The sequence below is a fragment of the Chlorocebus sabaeus genome, chromosome 15 (assembly GCF_047675955.1).
Source record: "Chlorocebus sabaeus isolate Y175 chromosome 15, mChlSab1.0.hap1, whole genome shotgun sequence".
NCBI classification, from domain to species: domain Eukaryota; kingdom Metazoa; phylum Chordata; class Mammalia; order Primates; family Cercopithecidae; genus Chlorocebus; species Chlorocebus sabaeus.
This window is the reverse complement of record NC_132918.1, coordinates 91,418,592-91,440,993: the sequence shown is the minus strand read 5'-3', so window position 1 is coordinate 91,440,993 and position 22,402 is coordinate 91,418,592. Positions and strand designations below refer to the sequence as shown.

The 22,402-nt window shown below is 39.7% G+C and overlaps 1 protein-coding gene across 1 annotated transcript in view; it reads left to right on the top strand.

The window, feature by feature from the left end:
* The window catches only part of PIGX (phosphatidylinositol glycan anchor biosynthesis class X), a gene marked incomplete at its 5' end in the record, with an annotated part of 26,409 nt that extends 4,007 nt beyond the window's left edge, over positions 1-22,402 (top strand). Inside the window, 5 exons of the mRNA XM_038002608.2 lie at positions 1,044-1,107; positions 6,761-6,902; positions 14,149-14,362; positions 17,466-17,566; positions 20,184-22,402. Of these exons, the coding sequence (XP_037858536.2) occupies positions 1,044-1,107; positions 6,761-6,902; positions 14,149-14,362; positions 17,466-17,566; positions 20,184-20,327 (665 nt within the window). The remainder of the gene's footprint in view (positions 1-1,043; positions 1,108-6,760; positions 6,903-14,148; positions 14,363-17,465; positions 17,567-20,183) is intronic.

The following is a 22,402-nucleotide window of genomic DNA, read 5'->3' as shown; positions in this document are numbered from 1 at the left end:
TTTTGTATTTTTCTTAATGGAGATGGAGTCTTGCTATGTTGTCCAGGCTTGTGTGTTTTTTAAATGTTCTTCCCACAGATTTACAGCTTTTAAAATGGGACAAAGTTCCATAGCAAATGCCTGGCAGAGTTGCTGGTCAATAGTAACTGAATTTTGAGTTTTAAGATGCTTACATTGAGTAATAGTTTTCTTTTTTTGTGTTTAGAGACAAGGTCTCTCTCTGTCACCCAGGCTTGAGTGCAGTGGTGTAATCATAGCTCACTGCAGTCCCCATCCCGTGGGTTCAAGCAATCCTCCCACCTCAGGTGCAAGCTGGCACACCTGGCTCTGAGTAACAGCTTGAATGTCTGGAATCTGGATGAAGTCAGTGTACTGAGATTTCTGGTTATTGTAAGTTTACGGTGGAACCCATTGAAGCTTTAACTGCCTCCAGCTTTCTTTTGTTTCTTTTTTTTTTTTTTTTAAACCTTCCAGCATCTCCACAAGGCATAAATGTACCATGTTCCTGGTTTTGTAGGCATGGATGTTAGAATATAGAAGTTGCCAGTATGTATCTATCTGATACACAGTTTCGGTGAACTAGGGCTAAAATGGAGATTTCCTGGCTCTTTAGCCGTCCTGTTCCTTTTTGGCATCTTGGGATCACCTGAATAAAGTAATATTAATAACAAACACTTACATAGAACACTTAATATGTATTCTTACTACTGTTCTAAGTGCTTCTACATATATATTAAATTCTTATGACAGCTAGTAGAGAGATAAACTATCTTGCCCAAAGTTGACACAGCTATTAAGTTGCAGACTGGGATTTGAAATCAGGCAATCTAACTTCAGGGTCATTGTTCTTAACCACAGTGCTATATTGCAAGTAGATTTATATATATATATATATCTCAAATTGCTTAAATTTTAGAAGTTTTTGTTTTTAGGTTAGATTTTCTAGGCAAGTAAAGCCTACTAAAATAACTCTTTTCTAATTATTTAAATATTATTTTATTCAGTGCTTTTATTTTTTAAAAAATATCTTTTGGTTCTTATAGGCACAAGGGCCACGTGTTCTGAAATTATTTTGAGGCAAGAAGTTTTGAAAGATGGTTTCCACAGGTAAGTTGCCCATTGATTTCTATTTCTATTAAAATAATGTCTCATATAATTGAGAGCAAAAAATTGATGGTTGAAATATGTATAAATTGAAAAATCAGGCCGGATGCAGTGGCTCTCATCTGTAATCCCAACACTTTGGGAGGCCGAGGTGGGCGGATCACAAGCTCAGGAGTTCGAGACTAGCCTGGCCAACATAGTGAAACCCTGTCTCTACTAAAAATACAAAAATTAGTTGGGCATGGTGGTGCACACACCTGTAGTCCCAGCTACTCCGGAGGCTGAGGCAGGAGAATCGCTTGAACCCAGGAGGTGGAGGTTGTGGTGAACTGAAATCATGCCACTGCACTCCAGCCTGGGCAACAGAGCGAGACTCTGTCTCAAAAAGAAAAGAGAAAAATCACTTGCTTCCTCAGAGTTACTCAGTGATGGCATATGTGGTTCACACTTTGAAATAATGATTAATTGAGTGGAGCAAAGAAGAAAACAAATATGTATTGTTTACCAAGTGCAATTGTCCCTTGGTATCTGAGGGGATTGGTTCCTCCTGGACCTCCCCGGAGGACACCAAAATCCTCAGATGCTTAAGTACCCTATATCAAATAGCATAGTATTTGTATAGAACCCACACACACCGTCTCATATACAGTATATTTTTATATATACAACCAGTGCCTATATATACAATATTCCATTTAATCTTCACAATGGCATGAGATAGATGATTTTTTCTTATTTTTCAGATGAGGGAGGTAGAGCTCAAAGAATTTAAATAATTCGGTAGAAATTAGGGTGATAGAGCTCTGACTCAAATTTAGTACTAGTATACTTCAAAGCCATCTCAAGTACTATGATACACTACTCTAAATCACTATTTCTTACTACTGTTGATTCTAAATGACCAAGCTGTTTCCAAAAAAGAAACTATTTTCAAAAGATGAATATTTGCCTATATTGAAGATCTTTAAAAGTCTGGCAAAAGGGTGTGGAAACTGTTCCTCAAGAAAACTTCCCCAAACTGAAGCTTCTCAAGGTGATTATTTTGAAATGATTCTCAGATACTTGATGTATAAATTCTGATTCTTTTTTTTTTTTTTTTTAATTTTTTTATGCTGGGCGCAGTGGCTCATGCCTGTAATCCCAGCACTTTGGGAGGCCGAGGCCGGCAGATCACGAGATCGGGAGTTCAAGACCAAGCTGGCCAACATGGTGAAACCCCATCTCTACTAAAAATACAAAACATTAGCCGGGCGTGGTGGCAGGCGCCTGTAATCCCAGCTACTCAGGAGGCTGAGGCAGGAGAATCGCTTGAACCCGGGAGGCGGAGGTTGCAGTGAGCCGAGATTATGCCACTGCACTCTAGTCTGGTGACAGAGTGAGACTCCGTCTCAAAAAAAAAAGGGGGAAGGGTATAGTTATTTCACCATGAAGTATATTTGTGTTAGGTTTTTTGTAGATAGCTTTTTATGAGTTGAGGACTTTCTCTTAAGTTTCTAGTTTCCTGAGTGTTTTTTTTTTGTTTTTTTTTTTGTGTTTTTCCATGATTGGGTGTTAAAGTTTGTCAGATACTTTTTCTTCCTCTGTTTTGAGAGGATCATACAATTCTTATATTTTATTCTGTTAATATGATGAAGTACATTGATGTTTCCAATAGTGAACCTACTCCTTGGTCATGCGATGTTATTTTCTTGAAATAGATCTGGATTTGTTTTGCTAATAACTTGCTAGGTATTTTCACTTGTATGTTCATGAAGGCTATTGGCCCATGACTCTGTTGTGATGCCTTATTCTGGTTTCGCCATCAGGGCATTGCTGGCCTTATCAATTGGGAAACATTTTCTTCTTCTCTAGTTTCTGCTTGTGTAGCATTGGTATTACTTATTCCTTTAATGTTTAATAGAATTTAACAATGACTATTTGAAGCTCTGTTTTTGGGTATGTATGCTACATTTAGGATTGTTCTTGATGCTCTTGATATGTTCTTGATGAACTGGATGAATTGTCCCCTTTATCTTTGTGTAATGTCTTTCTTTACAACTGACAATATTACTGACAATATTGCTTGTCCTGGAGTCTCCTTATTCTACTATTAATATAGTCATCCCATATTTATTATTAATATTTGCATATCTTTTTTATCTTTTTACTTTTATCGTTTTTATCTTCAGCGTGTTTTCTGTAGATAGCATATAGTTAAGGGTGGCCTTTTTTTTCTTTCCAAATCCCAAGAGCCTGTGAAAGGAGTTGCTGTTTTATCCGTCAGTCTCTGCATTCTAATTGGAGTGATTAGAAATTTATTTTTAATGTAAATATTAATATAGTTGGTTTGGTTTAAATATGTCTAGCTACTTTTTTTTCTATTTGTTTTTCTCTTTGTTGCATCTGGTCTTCTTTTTTTCTTGCCTTATTTTGGATACATTGAGTATTTATTAAGCATTCTGTTTTATCTCAAGTGTTGGCTGATTGGCTATCTGTCTCTGGTTTTAATTTGCTGCTTTAGGGTTTACAGTGTGCAATCGGTACCTATCACAGTCTACCTTCAAATAATTTTATTCCATGTCACAGATACTGTTTTATCAGGACAGTTTCATCTCCTTCTCTTTTCTATGCTGTTGTTATCACATGTTTTACTTTATTTTTTGCTTGTGCTATGAGCCTCACAATGTATTGTTATTGGCTTTTCTTTAAGCAGTCACTTTTTACATTATTTATTTTAATTGTGATACAACACCCATAACATAAAATTGACAATTTTAACTTTTTTTGTTTTTTTTTTTTTTGAGATGGAGTCTCACTCTGTCGCCCAGGCTGGAGTGCAGTGGCGCGATCTTGGCTCACTGCAACCTCTGCCTCCCTAGTTCAAGTGATTCTCCTGCCTCAGCCTCCCAAGTACAGGTACATGCCAGGACGCCTAGATAATTTTTGTGGGACAGGGTTTCACCATGTTGGCCAGGATGGTCTCCATCTCCTGACCACATGATCCGCCTGCTTCAGCCTCCAAAAGTACTAGGATTACAGGCGTGAGCCACCACGCCCAGCCTAATTTTAACTATTTTTAAGTACAATTCAGTGGCATCAAGTACATTCACATTATTGTGCTACCATCACCACCATTCATTTGCGGAACTCTTTATTTTGTATAACTGAAATTCTTTGCCTATTAAGCAATAACTACTCATTTCTCCTTCTCCCAGCTCCTGGCAACCAGCGTTCTTGTCTCTGTGAATTTGACTTCTCTGGGTACCTCATATAAGTAGAATCATCTAATATTTGTGTCTGGCTTATTTCACTGAGCATAATGTTCTCACCATTCCTTCGTGTTTTCGGGTATGTTAGAATTTCCCTTCTTTTTTTTTTTTTTTTTTTTTTGAGACGGAGTCTGGCTCTGTCGCCCAGGCTGGAGTGTGCAGTGGTCGGATCTCAGCTCACTACAAGCTCCGCCTCCCAGTTTCACGCCATTCTCCTGCCTCAGCCTCCCGAGTAGCTGGGACTACAGGCACCCGCCACCTCGCCCGGCTAGTTTTTTTGTGTATGTTTTTTTAGTAGAGACGGGTTTTCACCGTGTTAGCCAGGATGGTCTCGATCTCCTGACCTCGTGATCCACCCGTCTTGGCCTCCCAAAGTGCTGGGATTACAGGCTTGAGCCACTGCGCCCGGCCTGAATTTCCCTTCTTTTTAAAGCTGAATAAATTCCATTGTATGTTGATACCACAGTTTGCTTATCCGTTCATTGTTGACGGGCACTTTGGTGGCTCCTGCCTTTTGGCTGTTGCCTCTTAAATGCTTTCATATACCCAGACGTGGAATTGCTGGATCATATGATAATTCTGTTTTTTTGAAAAATTGTCATAGAGTTTTCCATAGTGGTCACATCATTTTACATTCCCACCAGCAATGCTCAAGGGCTCCAATTTGTCTAGCAATCATATTTGAAAGCAATTATAACATGAGAAAAAAGTATTTTATATTCCCCCACATAGTTACCATTTCAGATCTCTTCTTTCTTACAGATTTATGTTTCTGTCTAGTATCATTTACTATCTGTCATTTCTTGCAGTGACAAATTCTCTTAGTTTTGTTTGTCTGAATCTTTATTTTGCCTTTATTTTTGAAAGATTTTCCGCCTGGATATAAAATTCTAGATTGACAGCCGCTTTTCTTTTACTACTTTAAATAAGTTGCTCCATTATCTTCTAGCTTATTCCTATCTTTGTTAATCTCTACATAATTATTGATAAATTTTAAGATTGTTTTCCATTGACTGGATAATAATATGCCTTGATGTGATTTTCTTTGTATTTATCCTGCTTGGAGTTGGTTGGGCTTCTTGGATTTGTAGACTTAGAATTTTTATGAAATTCAGAAAGTGTTCAGCCATTATATCTTCTTTTTTATTTTCTGTTACAGTCTCTTCTCTATTTTAGGAACTCCAAATATATGTATACTAGACTACTTGATATTGTTTAAAGGCCTTGGAGGCTGTTCTTTTATTCTCCCTGGTCTTTTTTCCTCTCTGTGCTTCAGCGTGGATAGTTTCTGTTGCTCTGTCTCCAAGTCACTGGTCTTTTCTTCTTCAGCATCTAATGGCTTTTAATTATGTCTGAGTAAGTTTTTATTTCAGAAATTATATTCTTCATCTCTTAAAGTTGCATTTAGCTTTAAAAATATATATATCTTCTCTCTCTCTCTCTTTTTTTTTTTTTCTTGAGACAGGGTCTTGTCTCTGTCCCCCAAGCTGGAACATAGTGGTGCTATCAGAGCTCACTGCAGCCTTGACTTCCTGGGCTCAAAAGATTCTCCTACCACAGCCTCCCTTGTAGTTGGGACTATAGGCACACATCACCACGCCTGGCTAATTTTTAAATTTTTTTTAGTGACGGGTCTCTCCATATTGCTTAGGCTGGTCTCAAACTCCTGGCTTCAAACAATCCTCCTGCATCAGCTTCCCAAAGTGCTGAGATTACAGGCATGAGCCACCATCCTCAGCCTGTTTTTTTCTTTTTTCTTTTTTTTAGATGGGGATTTGCTCTGTCACCCAGGCTGGAGTACAGGGGCGTGATCTTGGTTCACTGCACCCTCCACCTTCCAGGCTCAAGAGATTCCTCTGCCTCAGCCTCCTGAGTAGCTGGACCACAGGCATGTGCCACCATGCCCGGCTAATTTTTGTATTTTTGGTAGAGACTGGGTCTCGCCATGTTACCCAGGCTGGTCTCGAACTCCTGAGATCAGGCAGTACACCTGTCTCAGCCTTCCAAAGTGCTAGGATTATAGGCATGAACCACCATGCCTGCCTTGTGGCCTATTTTTTTCTATGTAAATATCCAGTTGTTTCAGTACCATTTGTTGAAAAGACTATCCTTTCCCCATTAAATTACGTTGGTACCTTTATTGAACATTGTGTGAATGTTACTGGATTCCATTCCTTTCCATTGATCTTTGTCTATTTTTACAATAATGCTATAGTGGCTTATGACATGAATTATGAAAGATCTAATGGATGATTCTGACATGTTATAAATATTTCATTTGACCTTATGATCTACTTTTGGAAAATGAATTTTGAAATACAATGTTTTCACTAATAGGAATACAGTGTTATGTTATCTCATTTAACAGTTGAATGAAGAGATTTACTTTAAATGTACTTGTCTTACAGAGACCTTTTAATCAAAGTGAAGTTTGGAGAAAGCATTGAGGACTTACAGACCTGCCGACTCTTAATTAAACAGGACATTCCTGCAGGACTTTTTGTGGATCCATATGAGTTGGCTTCATTACGAGAGAGAAACATAACAGAGGTACAGTTATTAGGGGATTTTTTGGGAGAGAAATTAATTTAGGGGTGCTATAGTTTGGACTAAGGAAAAATAGCAGGTTTTCTTTTCATTTTGTTAAAGTGTATAAAGTGACATTTTTAGAGATAGAATGGGCATAGTCTTTGTCAAGTGAGTGACTCTTGTCAGGAATAAGCCAACTAAACTGAGCTAGTTAAATGCTTTTTAGCAAGGTGGTTCACAGCTCAGTGACTAAGAAAATTATCTGTGTGTATGTGTATGTCTTGAGAAAATTAATGATTAATAAATAGTGCCTCAACAGTAACTTTATTAATGAGAATGACATATACCCCAACATCTGGGTAAGTGTCACATCATTGCATTCCAGCCTGGGTGTCAGAATGAGATTTTGTCTCAAAAAAACAAAAAAAACAAAAAAAAACAGAGGCACAACGGGGCCAAGTAACTTATCCAAAATCATATAGGTAAATGGAAGAGCCAATAAATGGATCCAGGATTGTCTGGTTGCAATATTGTTGCCCTTGCTGGGCCTAAATCTTATCCCTTAGTTAGAAGAGTTTCCCTGACTTTGTTCTTTTTTTGTTTTTTTGTTTTTTTTTTGAGACGGAGTCTCGCTCTGTCACCCAGGCTGGAGTGCAGCAGCCGGATCTCAGCTCACTGCAAGCTCCGCCTCCCGGGTTTACGCCATTCTCCTGCCTCAGCCTCCCGAGTAGCTGGGACTACAGGCGCCTGCCACCTCGCCCGGCTAGTTTTTTGTATTTTTTAGTAGAGACGGGGTTTCACCATGTTAGCCAGGATGGTCTCGATCTCCTGACCTCGTGACCCACCTGTCTCGGCCTCCCAAAGTGCTGGGATTACAGGCTTGAGCCACCGTGCCCGGCCTCCCTGACTTTGATAAGAATTCCTTGGGGGCACGTTTGTACAGATTATTGCCTTCCTGGGAAATCCTGATTCATTAGGTCTAGATTGGACCTGAAAATCTGGTTTGAAGAACCCAGATGATTTCTTTTTTCTTTTTTTAATTATTGTGGGTACGTAGTAGGTATATGTAACCCAGGTGATTTCTGTTAAGAAATTTTGGGAGACACTGTCTTAGTTGATAAGATTATAATCTACTTATAATTTTTAAAACTGTAAAATAGATGCATCTGTAGTTATTCATGATGGCAGTTTGTTTATTTCTAATCGTGGTTTAGGCCAGTTTCTTTACCCGTTTATTGTATTTTAATTTTTTTTGAATAAGTAATTACATTCTCAAGGGTTCATTGAGTAGATATAAAAAGGTATGCAATGATAGCATTCTACCTGTGTCAACCCCAATCACCAAGTGTGTTCTCAGTTTTTTGTGTATGTATCACAGTTCACATACACATACAATTACGGAAGGACCTCATTTTTAAAAATTTAATTAATTTTTTTTTTTGAGATAGAGTCTCTGTTGCCTAGGCTGGAGTGTATTGGCACAATCTCGGCTCACTGCAACCTCTGTCTCCCAGGTTCGAGTGCTACTGTGTCAGCCTCCCAAGTAGCTAGGATTACAGGTGCATGCTACCATGCCCGGCTAATTTTTGTATTTTTAGTAGAGTGGGGGTTTCACCATGTTGGCCTGGCTGGTCTCGATCTCCCGACCTCAGGTGATCCGCTCGCCTTGGCCTCCCAAAGTGCTGGGATTACAGGTGTGAGCCACCGGCCAGAAGGATCTCATTTATTTCTTTTCTTCAATGAATTATGAATTCTAAGTGAGGCTTTTCAAATTTAAAATAATAGATTTCAAATTTCAACACAGTTTTTGGCTTGTAAGGACGTGGGTTGGAATCATATTTAAATCTACTTAATAAAATCACTTACCGTGTTCTAAGAAAATGGGAGTTTTTTGGATGGGGATTACCCAAAAAGTCATGCCTTTGGATGGGGATGAGATTTGGATGTTTGAAGGTTGACTGTTACAAGGGTACAGGTAGAGAGTGCCATTATAGATTGATTAACAAGTTTATCTTGATCTCGATTTTCTGCTTTCTAATCTTCTAATCCCTAATTGTAAGCCTTATAAGTGTAGGTACTTCTTTATTTTGGAAACTTCTAGAAAAAGAGATGTTACATTTGTGACATTTAAATATATGGAATTTGAGGCCGGGCGCGGTGGCTCAAGCCTGTAATCCCAGCACTTTGGGAGGCCGAGACGGGTGGATCATGAGGTCAGGAGATCAAGACCATCCTGGCTAACATGGTGAAACCCCGTCTCTACTAAAAAATACAAAAAACTAGCCGGGTGAGTTGGCAGGCGCCTGTAATCCCAGCTACTCGGGAGGCTGAGGCAGGAGAATGGCATAAACCCGGGAGGCGGAGCTTGCAGTGAGCTGAGATCTGGCCACTGCACTCCAGCCCGGGCGACAGAGCGAGACTTCGTCTCAAACAAAACAAAATATATATATATATATGGAATTTCATGCCTGACATATTAGATGCTGCTTGCTTCTGCCTAGTTGAGATTGTGGCCCAATTCCTTGTACAGAAAAACTTTGTTATGCTAAGTGTTATTATATAGTAAGTGTAACTGGGTAGAAGGAACTTATATGTAGGGACTGGCTGATGCTTGTATACCTGGATTAATGTCTTGACTCTGCTCCAAGAAATAAAATTTTTGGCTGCAGCAAATGGAACTGTGTGCCCAAACTAAATGAGTGATGTGCCAGCAAAATGCTTTGTAAGGAGCTTGTGATGGTTTGTGAATAATTTGAAAATAAATGCAAGCCTTAAGTGGGTTCACCAAGGATAAGGCAGATCAAATAAACCTCATTTCACTTTTTTAGGTAGGGTTATTAAATGTATTTTTTCATCAAAATCTCTTAGATTCTTTGAAAACAGTATAATATTAGATTGAAACATATAAAATTGCTGTTTTATAGGTCAAAATGGAAACACTTTCTGAAACCGTAAGTTTTACTGAAAGTATGTAGTATTCAGGCTTATGCTTAATAAGTGGACAAGTGGAGAACAGGTAACAGATTTAGTCTCTCACTTGAAACAAGCAAGAAATAAACAAAATATATGAAATAATGAGAAAAGTCATTGGATATCAGGCAATGAAGGGCAGAGATATCCAAGAGAAGGGAAATAAGTAAGGTGAGCCCTACTGTCATCCAGCTTATTTTCTTGAGAATGTTTTCAGGCTTAATGCAGGGAAGAGAAACTCAAGCAGAGCCTAGTGGACTTTTTGAGTTGAGGAGATAAAGCTGAATTTCTGGGCAGACAGAGGTCACTAGAATTCGCAAGACAGTGTACCAGAGAGGAGAGAACTTCATGGAGGCAGAACTCCAGAAATAACAGAAGGTTCCTTTCAAGTATGTAGCTGAGTATTTATCAGTGTGAATATGTTAGGAAACTACCTGATGCCAGGGAAAGAACCATCCAACAAAATGAGCGGTGACAATGTCTCTCTGTTGAGGAACTGCACTCACACAGGGACAGGAGTAGTACCTCGTCCCAACAACCAAACTGAGAAAAGCCTTATAATTTCTTGAACAACGGATAAACAGAGAACTTTTACTCAGTAGCAGGGAATACTTAGCCGCAAACTGAACATTGCTTTAGTCCTGCATAACAAATCTTAAAAGCAAAACCTTAAAAAAAAAAATCAAACTGTTTCTAAGTAAACTACCTGCATTGCAAACAAAGCTCAAGAATATGTATAGGAGTACAGACATATCCAGCAAGATCAAATCAGCAATTTCTTAACTCTAATAAAAAATTAGCTGCTAAGCAAGGATGTACGGGAAAAAAATGACTTATAATGAGGAGGTGAATCAATCAGTTAAAACCAATCCAGAATTGCCCCAGATGTTAGAATTAACAGGCCATAGTCCGGGGTTGGTGGCTCACGCCTATAATCCCAGCACTTTGGGAGGCTGAGGCAGGTGGATCACTTGAGGTCAGGAGTTTGAGACCAGCCTGGCCAACATGGTGAAACCCCGTCTCTACGAAAAATACAAAAAATTAGCCAGGCGTGGTGGTGGGCACCACCAGCTACTCGGCGGCTGAGGCAGGAGAATCACTTGAATCCCTGAGGTGGAGGTTGCAATGAGTTGAGATCGTGCCATTGCACTCCAGCCTGGGCAACAAGAGCGAAACTACAACTCCGTCTAAAAAAAAAAAGAATTAACAGGCCATTAAAACAGTTACTGTAACTGCATCCCATGTGTTCAGAATTTAACTGGAAACATGGAAGATATTTTTAAAAGTCAGCATTGAACTTCTAAAGATTAAGACTGCAATGTGTGAGATGAAAAATACACTGAATGAGTTAGTGGCAGATCAAATATTGCAGAAGAAAAGATAAATGAACTTGAAGATACTGCAATAGAAACTACCAAAAATGTAAAACAGATAAGAAACAAATTTACAAGGTGAACAGAGCATTAATGAACTGTGTAACAACTAAGTGGCTTGCCCTGCATGTCACTGGAGTCCCCAAACGGTAAAGTGAGAGGCAGAGATGGAAAAAATATTTGAAGAAAAATTGACTGAAAACTTTCTGAATGTAATGAAAACTATAAACTCAAATATGAAAGATGCTGAAGTACAAGAACATGAAGAAAACTATATAAAGGTACATGATAATCAAATAGCTTAAAACAATGATAAAGAAAATCTTTAAAGTAGTAAGAGAAAAAAAGATGTTACACACAGAGGAGCAAAGATGATAAGATGATGACAGGTGGTAACTACAGAGTAAATATGTAAGACTTCCCTTTTTTTTTTTTTTTTACTATTTCAATCTCTTTACAAGATAATAGACAAAAATAATAACAATGTAGCATAGCATTGATACCATATGTAAAAGTAAGATGTGTGACAGAAATATCACAGACGGCTGGGCTCAGTGACTCATACCTGTAATCCAAGCACTTTGGGAGGCCGAGGTAGGAAGATTGCTTGAGGCCAAGGAGTTTGAACCAACCCAGGCAACGCAGTGAGAATCTCTACCAAAAAGTTTAAAAATTAGTTAACTGTCAGGTGTGGTGGCTCACGCCTGTAATCCCAACACTTTGGGAGGCCAGCGCGGGAGGATCATGAGGTCAGGAGTTCGAGACCAGCCTGGCCAACATGGTGAAACCTCATCTCTACTAAAAATACAAAAAATTAGCTGGGCGTGGTGGCGTATGTCTATAGTCTCAGCTACTTGGGAGGCTGAGGTGTAAGGATTGCTTGAGCCTGGATGGTTGAGACTTCAGTGAGCTGAGATCACGCCAGTGCTCTCTAGCCAGGGTGACAGAGTGAGACCTTGTCTTGAAAAAAGAAGAGGCTAGGTACGGTGGCTCATGCCTATTATCCCAGCTCTTTGGGAGGATAAGGCAGGAGAATCGCTTGAGCCCGGGAGATCAAGGCTGCAGTGCACCATGATTGTGCCACTGCACTCCAGCCTGGGTGACAGAGTGAGACTCCATCTCAAAAAATAAGATAGTAGTGCATATAAAGCATAGTGAGATAAGGCTGCCAAAAAGCTAATGCAAGTTTTGCCTAAAGAAGATAATATTGCTGCTGTACTCTATGAGTATTTCAAAGACAGCTAATATGAGGAATGATTTGGAAACCATGTCATGAGAACCCAGGAGAACTGTGAACATTTCCCTTGTCAGGAGAAGACTTCGTGGCGGCAGCTATGGTTGCCTTCTGATGATTGAAGGATCCCTAGTGGAATAAGGAATGAATTTATTGCAGACATTGTAAGCAAGAACAACTGATAAATGTTACAGGCTAGTACATAAAGTTTCTACTCATGAAAAAGAAATAACCTTATAATGGTAGATAGATCGAGATGACTCATAATAATGAGCTTCCTTCCAGTCACTGGAAGTATTCAAGCAGTGGCGGTATACCTGAAAAATACCTTTGTTGGTACAGTGGTTTAATTTTATTACTTCTAAGGTCCCCTATGACTCATGAGATGATACAATTCCTCGACTTTTGCCAAGGAGTTCTGTTCCTGCTGTGATTAACTGAAAACGAACAACATGAAAAGAAAACATAGCACTTGGTGTCACTGTCAGAGGACAGTTAGGATGCTTGATGTGATGGGAAGGAGTTAATGCTGTTTGTTTCTCTGAGTTATACCCAGGTTTTACATGGACAATCTAAAGAGAAGTTGTGTGTGTGTGTACATCCATACATATACACATAGGTCATGTGTATAATGCCTATGTGTGGATGTGGATATATGTGTGTGTGTATACATAAATATGTATGTATGGCCGGGCGCGGTGGCTCAAGCCTGTAATCCCAGCACTTTGGGAGGCCGAGACGGGTGGATCACGAGGTCAGGAGATCGAGACCATCCTGGCTAACACGGTGAAACCCCGTCTCTACTAAGAAATACAAAAAACTAGCCGGGCGAGGTGGCGGGCGCCTGTAGTCCCAGCTACTCGGGAAGCTGAGGCAGGAGAATGGCGTGAACCCGGGAGGCGGAGCTTGCAGTGAGCTGAGATCTGGCCACTGCACTCCAGCCTGGGCTACAGAGCGAGACTCCGTCTCAAAAAAAAAAAAAAAAAAAAAAAAAAAAAAAAGTATGTATATGTGGATATATATATGTGTGTAATAAATAAATATACATGTTATAACTCAGGCCTAATTTCTGCCATGTGTACACTTTCACTTTTGGTGAATACTATACTTTTCTATAAAATAGTTTTTACCATATTATTTTAAGAAATCATTTACTATTTTTCCCATTAACTTTTTATACCCTCTCTAGAAAGAGTGCTGGGCTTTGCTGTGACTTCCTGGCCGCAGTGCTCATACTCACTGCTCTCTCCCTTGCTTCTCTGAAGAACAGGAAATTGTCAGAATGATACCAGTCATTTTAACTCAATACAGGTTTCACCCTTTGTCATCGTTTTTGTGCTTATTGAATAATGCTATATTCACAAAATTTCTCAGTTCTTAGGTACCTGTTTTGTCACCTAAACACAGACTAATAAGAAAATATTACAGGAATAATTTTTATTATGGGGAAATTTGGTACCCTAGAATATAATTCCCTCAGTTTATTTTTAGTAAGCAAACTTTTATTAACCATAAGTTGTCTTCTGTTTCTCTCCTTAAAATTGAGGATGGAAGGGGAATGGAAATTGTTTGTAAAGGGGGCAAATTTGACACTGCTCTGTGTGTCTGAATATAGTCTTCCGGTTTTAACTTTTAAAAAATCTTCCTCATTTATTTCTTCTTGATTAATATTTATTTTCTTTTTGAACAGGCAGTGATGGTTTCAGAAAATTTTGATATAGAGGCCCCTAACTATTTGTCCAAGGAATCTGAAGTTCTCATTTATGCCAGACAAGATTCACAGTGCGTTGACTGTTTTCAAGCCTTTTTGCCTGTGCACTACCGCTATCATCGGCCACGCAGTCACGATGGAGAAACCTCGATTGTGGTCAATCACCCAGATTTGTTGATGTTTTGTGACCAAGGTGAGGGCTGCAGGTGTTTTCTAAGGGTCAGAAAATAAGAATAAAGGTATGGTGGCAAGTTCTCCTTCTGCTAGGGTGGCTGGCAAAGTTCTATTTCTTGACCTAAGTGGTAGTTAGAAGGGCATTTGCCTTATAATAATTCAGTAAACTATGTATTTGAGTAGATTTTTATGTGCGTGCTTTATTTTACAATCAAAAAGTTAAAAAGAAACATGCATTTGCCATCCCTGTCCTTGACACTGCTGCCCCAACTATCGTCTCCTTCCCTCTATGACTAACCCACCATCCTGACTTTCAAATACTTCCTTATGTTTCTTTATATGTTTATCATCCAGATGGGCATTCCAAGATACTATACCAAGACTAAGGTCTTGTCCATTTATAAAAATCTACTATTTCCCTCAAGTCTCTTAATTTACAGGTTTCTCTCTATCCCCTTCCTTTCTTCCAAGCTGAACTGTTGAAAACCTGGGCCATTTGACCTGCAGAGTTGGTCGTAGCTGGGGTTTTGCTAATTGTACTCATGTTCCTCCTACTTCTTTACTTACTGGAAATTGGCAGCTGGCTCTAGAGGAATGATCAGATTCAGGTTTGATTCCTTTGACAAAACCATAGGTAGTGCTGTGTTCTCTTCTCAGTAGCCATTTAATCTTCGTAGGCATGTACTGTGTGTTTATTTTTGCAGCCTTCGGTCCACATTGCCCCTCTGTTGCTTTTTGTGTCTTCATACCAGTATGGCAGGAGTCTGTGGCTTTTGATGTTTTGTTTCCACTTGCATGTATTTTGATGTTTGGGAAGATACTTTATCACCTAGTTTTGTTGTAAATTTTGTCTGTGAGTTTTTTATTTTGCTGCGTGATTGTTGTTTCTGTTTTTATGTGGGAATTTGGGTAAATTGAAAAATTAGCTGGGCGAGGTGGCTCACACCTGTAATCCCAGCACTTTGGGAGGCTGAGGCCGGTGGATCAGAGGTCAGGAGTTTGAGACCAGCCTGACTAACATGGTGAAACCCCATCTCTACTAATCTCTATAAAAATACAAAAAATTAGCTGGGCGTGGTGGCAGGGGCCTGTAATCCCAGCTACTTGGGAGGCTGAGGAAGGAAAATCACTTGAACCCAGGAGGCGGAGGTTGCAGTGAGCCAGGATCGCACCACTGCACTCTAGCCTTTGCAGTCTTCTCAAGAACGTTTTCTTTCTTCCTTTTTTTTTTTTTTTTTTTTTTTTTGAGGCAGAGTCTCGCTGTTTCCCAGGCTGAAGTGCAGTGGTGTGATCTCGGCTCACCACAATCTCTGCCTCTCCTGCCTCAGCCTCCTGAGTAGCTGGGACTACAGGTGTGTGCCACCATGCTCAGCTAATGTTTGTATTTTTGGTAGAGATGGGGTTTCACTATGTTGGCCAGGCTGGTCTCGAACTCCTGACCTCGTGATCCGCCCACCTTGGCCTCCCAAAGTGTTGGGATTACAGGCGTGAGCCACAGTGCCCGGCCAAGAGGTTTTCTTTAGTTTAAGAAGTTCCTTTCAGTTTTTGGTTCTTTGTGTCTTCAAATTTGGGTTGATTTAGAATGTTTATAAAAGTTAGTAGCACTGGGACCAGGTACAGTGTATCACACCTGTAATCCCAACACTTTGGGAGGCCGGGGCGGGCAGATCAGTTGAGGTCAGGAGTTCGAAACCAGCCTAGACAACATGGTGAAACCCCATCTCTACTAAAAATATAAAAATTAGCCAGGTGTTGTGGTGTGTGTCTGTAATCCCAGCTACTCGGGAGGCTGAGGCATAGGAATCGCTTGAACCCGGGAGGCAGAGGTTTCAGTGAGCTGAGATCATGTCACTGCCTCCAGCCTGGGAGACAGAGCAAGACTGTCTCAAAAAAAAAAAAAAAAAAAAAGGGAGGTTAGCAGCACTATTACTAAAAACCGACAGATGGGAAGTTTTTAATGCTACATTTGTTACCATCATACCTTTCATGATGAGAAAATTTAAAAGTATTCAGTTATGTTAGCTTTGTTCATCCAACCTTGTTTTCTGTTTCCATTAAAGGTATCTCTTAGCATAAATAAAGTTTGGAAAAGTTCCTCTCCTGAGAGAACTGGATTCTGGTATTCTGTCTTTTTATCTGAATGCTCTTTTATGGGTGTGTTTCATATGGAAATTTACCGAGTTTTGCACTTACAATATGTTTACTTTTCTGAGTGATGCTTCAAAAAGAAGTTTACATTAAATTTTTAAGAGCAGCCCCAAATTTGAGTACAATGAGATTCATTAAGAAGTCATGTTCGACCGGGCATGGTGGCTCACGCTTGTAATCCCAGCACTTTGGGAGGCTGAGGCGGGTGGATCACGAGATTAGGAGTTTAAGACCATCCTAGCCAAGATGGTGAAACCCCATCTCTACTAAAAATATAAAAATTAGCTGGGTGCAATGGCAGGTACCTGTAATCCCAGCTACTCTGGAGGCTGAGGCAGGAGAATTGTGAGGTGGAGGGTGCAGTGAGCTGAAACTGCACCACTGCACTCTAGCCTGGGTGACAGAGTGAGACTCTATCTCAAAAAAAAAAAAAAAAAAGAAGTCATGTTCAACTTCAATACTTTTGTAATTTTCTAATTTCTTAGGCATTCACATAAAAAAGGATGCTAAAAGGCCAGGTGCAGTGGCTCATGCCTGTAATCCCAGCACTTTGGGAGGCCGAGGCGGGCAGATCACGAGCTCAGGAGATCGAGACCATCCTGGCTAACATGGTGAAACTCCGTCTCTACTAATAATACAAAAAAAATTAGTTGGGCGTGGTGGCGGGCACCTGTAGTCCCAGCTACTCAGGAGGCTGAGGCACGAGAATGGTGTGAACCCAGGAGGCGGAACTTGCAGTGAGCCGAGATCGCGCCACCGCACTCCAGCCTGGGGAACAGAGCAAGACTCTGTCTCAAAAAAAAAAAAAAAAAAAAAAAAAGGATGCTAAAATAACAGAATGTGATACATGGGTCCAGATCATATACATAATGTATTAAAATGTTTGACTACTTCTATCTGTTGAGGTTTAATACAAGCCTAGCTTTGAGTCCAAATACAGGTTTTCTGACATCATTTTCTACCACTTTTCTCAGAGTTCCCAATTTTGAAATGCTGGGCTCACTCAGAAGTGGCAGCTCCTTGTGCTTTGGAGAACGAGGATATCTGCCAGTGGAACAAGATGAAGTATAAATCAGTAAGCTAATATTTTATGTTGTTTTTTAGATCATGTGCCTCATTTAAAGCTCTTTCTGTAATGTTTCTGCCATATTTAAGAGATTAGCATTTTTTTTTTTTGAGACAGAGTCTCGCTCTGTTGCCCAGGCTGGAGTGCAGTGGCACAATCTCGGCTCACTGCAACCTCCGCCTACCAGGTTCAAGTGATTCTCCTGCCTTAGCCTCCCAAGTAGCTGGGACTACAGGCGTACACCACCACATCCGGCTAATTTTTGTATTTTTGGTAGAGACGGTGGCGTTTCACCCTGTTGGCCAGGCTGGTCTCAAACTCCTGACCTTAGGTGATCCGCCCACCTTGGTCTCCCAGAGTGCTGGGATTACAGGTGTGAGCCACCGTGCCCAGCTGAGATTAGCATTTTCTAATATAGGAAGCTGTTTTCTCTTATAGCAAAAGGTTACTACAAAGCACTGCTGTTTTTGGTTGGGGAACTTTCATTCCCAACATCCCATACAGTTGGGAAGATGGATGACTCTGCAATCTTATGCAGTGTAGATTTGTTTTCGAGTAGATTACCATTGCCATATGGTACCTGGAAATTTTTCTCAAACTCTAAAATACATCTGGAGACCTGCATTTGATTGATTATGTCAATGAAGAGTATGCTTAGTGTTTATGATTTATTGATTTAGTGCATTGCTATAAGGTAAGTGGTGACCCTATTAAAACATTTTGAATTCAGTTGTCTTTATTTTTTTTTTTCGAGACGGAATCTTGCTCTGTCGCCCAGGCTGGAGTGCAGTGGCGCAATCTTGGCTAACCGCAACCTCGCCTCCTGGGTTCAGGCAGTTCTCCTGTCTCAGCCTCCCAAGTAGCTGGGACTGCAGGTGCTTGCCACCATGCCCGGCTAATTTTTGTATTTTTAGTTGAGACGGGGTTTCACCTTGTTGGTCAGGCTGGTCTCAAACTCCTGACCTCAGGTGATCCATCCCCCTCAGCTTCCCAAAGTGCTGGGATTACTGATGTAAGCCACCACATCTGACCTCAGTTGTCTTTAAAATTCTGTAATTTGCCATAAGAGGTCATAATTTAACACTTTAAATGTAGTTTTTAAATATATATATATATATATATATATTTTTTTTTTTTTTTTTTTTCCCTGAGACAGAGTCTCGCTCTGTTGCCCAGGCTGGAGTGCAGTGGCGCAATCTTGGCTCACCACAACCTCCGCCTCCCAGGTTCAAGTGATTCTCCTGTCTCAGCCTCCCTAATAGCTGGGACTATAGGCGCCCGCCATCACGCCCGGCTAATTTTTGTATTTTTAGTAGAGACAGGGTTTCACTATGTTGGCCAGGCTGGTCTCAAACTCCTGACCTCGTGATCCGCCCGCTTCAGCCTCCCAAAGTGCTGGGATTACGGGTGTGAGCCACTGCACCCGGCCAACTTTGTATATATTTCATCTTTATATATACCAGAAAAAACAGGTGGCTATTACTAAGGTGATATTCCATCCCAAGATTTGTCGAAGATGTCATTTTTTGAATGATGGTTTTCAGATAGCACTTTGTTACGGACTGGGTTGGTTACTTGTATTTTTGGGGGTGTGAAATCATAATTCAGGTATTTACAAAAAGAAAACAAAAAGTATTCCCAAGTTACCTAAATTTTAATGTTTTTTAAAACTTATTTTTAAAGTGTAAACTTTCCCAGTGTTTTTCACGGAACTCCTTTATCTTCAAAACCAATTAGAAAATAGAACCGAGTTGAATGTAGGAACTTTTGCGTTGCTGGTCACAGCAAAGGTCACATTCAGTTGCACAATATGTGAATAACAAGGTTTTAAAAGCTATCTGGGGTGAGAAAGGCAAATGGGAATGAAAGGATAATTTAGTTTTTTGTTGTTTTAATGTTTTTCCTATACCTCTTCAATTTAGAGAGAATTCTGTATTCTAATTTGAAACACGTTAAGAGGAAGTAAATGTTTATATTGATTACAGAGGTGACACTGGGATATAGCTTTTCTTAAAAGAATATACTTTATGTAAAAAGCAGAAAAATCAGAACTAATGAGATTTAGCAACTTATTGTGGGAACTGAGTCTGATTCTGTAACATTAAATGAAATGTTAGATTGAAAAGTCATTCAAACCAATAATATTACATGTAGTGTAGCACTGGCTGAAAGATATTTAAAACAAAAAGGAAAGAAAAAGATCCAATTAAAAATCAAAGAAATAGTGGTCTCACCTTATGACATGCATTTTGTTTTACTATTTTTATTTATTTATTTATTTAATTTGTTTGAGACGGAGTCTTCCTCTGTCGCCCAGGCTGGCGTACAGTGGTGTGATCTTTGCTCACTGCAAACCTCCGCCTCCTGGGTTCAAGTGGTTGTTCTGCCTCAGCCTCCCTAGTAGCTGGAACTACAGGCACCTGCCACCACACCTGAATAATTTTTGTATTTTTAGTAGAGACGGTTTAGTAGAGATGTTGGCCAGGCTGTGTTCGAACTCATGACCTCAAGCGATCTGCCCGCCTTGGCTTCCCAAAGTGCTGGGATTACAGTCATGAGCCACCACACCGGGCCCATGACATGCATTTTAAATGTCTAACTTCTCTCTCTCTCTCTCTCTCCATAGGTATATAAGAATGTGACTCTACAGGTTCCAGTGGGACTGACTATACATACCTCTTTAGTATGTTCTGTGACTCTGCTCGTTACAATCCTGTGCTCTACGTTGATCCTAGTAGCAATTTTCAAATATGGCCATTTTTCCCTATAAGTTTTATGTAGTTAAATGCTTCCTAGAAACCTAAATAAGATCTATTAATTTCTGACGAGAGGTGTTCTTCTAGAATTTAGTTAATTACTTTTATCTTTTGTCTTCATTTGTGGCCAAAATTATGTTTACTAGAGGAAATTTGGGGTAATTCTCAACTAATTCCAAAATTTAGTGCTCTATTGCATAGATCCTTGGTAATCCTCAAGCATCAAAGGCCATAGGAGGAAACTTAATTCTGCTAAATTAATGTTTATTTTGTGAGAAGTGACTTTATCTTCATTTGAGAGAGAAAAATTATTTCTTTTTTTTTTTTTTTTTTTTTTGAGATGGAGTCTCGGTCTGTTGCCCAGGCTGGAGTGCAGTGGCGCAATCTCGGCTCGCTGCAAGCTCCACCTCTTGGATTCACGCCATTCTCCTGCCTCAGCCTCCCGAGTAGCTGGGACTACAGGCGCTGCCACCACGCCCGACTTATTTTTTTGTATTTTTAGTAGAGGTGGGGTTTCGCTGTGTTAGCCAGGATGGTCTTGATCTCCTGACCTCGTGATCTGCCTGCCTCGGCCTCCCAAAGTGCTGGGATGACATAGGTGTGAGCTACTGCGCCCGGCTGAAAAATTACTTCTTTATGTAGTAGAGACAAATTATTGTCATTTTGCGAATACTTTCAATTTAAGCTACAAATTGAGAAAACCATTATAAATAAGAATAAAATAGGCCAGGCGCAGTGGCTCACACCTGTAATCCCAGCACTTTGGGAGGCCAAGGTGGGCGGATCACCAGAGGTCAGGAGTTTGAGACCAGCTTGGTGAAACCCTGTCTCCACTAAAAATACAAAAATTAGCTAAGGGTGGTTGTGGGCGTCGGTAGTCCCACCTAATTGGGAGGGTGAGGCGGGAGGATCGCTTGAACCTGGGAGGCGGAGGTTCCAGAGAGCCAAGATCGCACCACTGCACTCCAGCCTGGGTGACAGAATGAGACCCTGTCTCCAAAGGAAAAAAAAAAGAATAAAATAATTTGGATGAAAATCATATTTATTTAAATATTAATGTTATGAGACTATTAAAGACATTTGCCAGAGTTTCCATGAAAATCATTAAAGTAGGACAGCTAAGAAATTAATATTAATATCAAAATTATTGATAATCTTAAATTATTGATTATTCCTTAACGTACTCCATTCTCCTTTTACATTTTATAATGTTTCTTTTGAATATATGAATTGGCAAAGGACTTGATGAAACTGAATACTAAGATTTAGTACAGTGTCAGGAAGACAACTCAGATTGCTATTTTAAATAAAGTTGTACATGAACAATAATTGGAATCATCAGGTAATTTTTTTAAACAAAGTTTCTTCATTTACTGTTATGTTTGGAAAAAAATTAGAAAATAAAGTAAGTGCCGTAGGCTAATTAAAAATAAAACCTTAGGGCAAGTGTGTTCCAAAACAGAAGCCATCAAACCAGGGTGTGTTGGCATTATTTGTTTTGTATAGAGTATTGAGATATGATAAACCTTTATATATGCCATCACTGCTCCATTTCCTAAAATATTTTGGTGTTTTCATGGGACTACATCTTGTATAATTTGACATGTATGACTTGACTAGTCATAACCATTCTTTTTAAATGTGTATTTGAGACTTAAATATTGGAAAAGGCAACCCAGTGCCATCAAGCAGAAACGGTGACCTTTCAAATGACTAAAATTTCAACCCAGTTGAGTTTCAGACCAATTTCATGCTTTCTCATAAGAAAGAATTTCATGTTTTAGAAATATTTCTTTCACTATGGCATTAATAATGTGACACTGAAAGGGAATTATATGTCAGTTATAATTCAGTAACATTGACAGGCAACATTTTGGAATACGGTTAGACAGGGAGGGAACATGGTACTGTTTCACATCGAGAGTGAGTATGTGGGGGTATGTGTATACAGAATGTTTTTGTTTTTGCTCATCACAACCAGGTTTCATCAGTATTTAAAATATTTAAGATTGTGGCTTGGAATGTGGTTCAGCCATTTACTCACTTACGCAAATATTCAGAAGTGTAATAAAAATGTGAATGAAGAAAA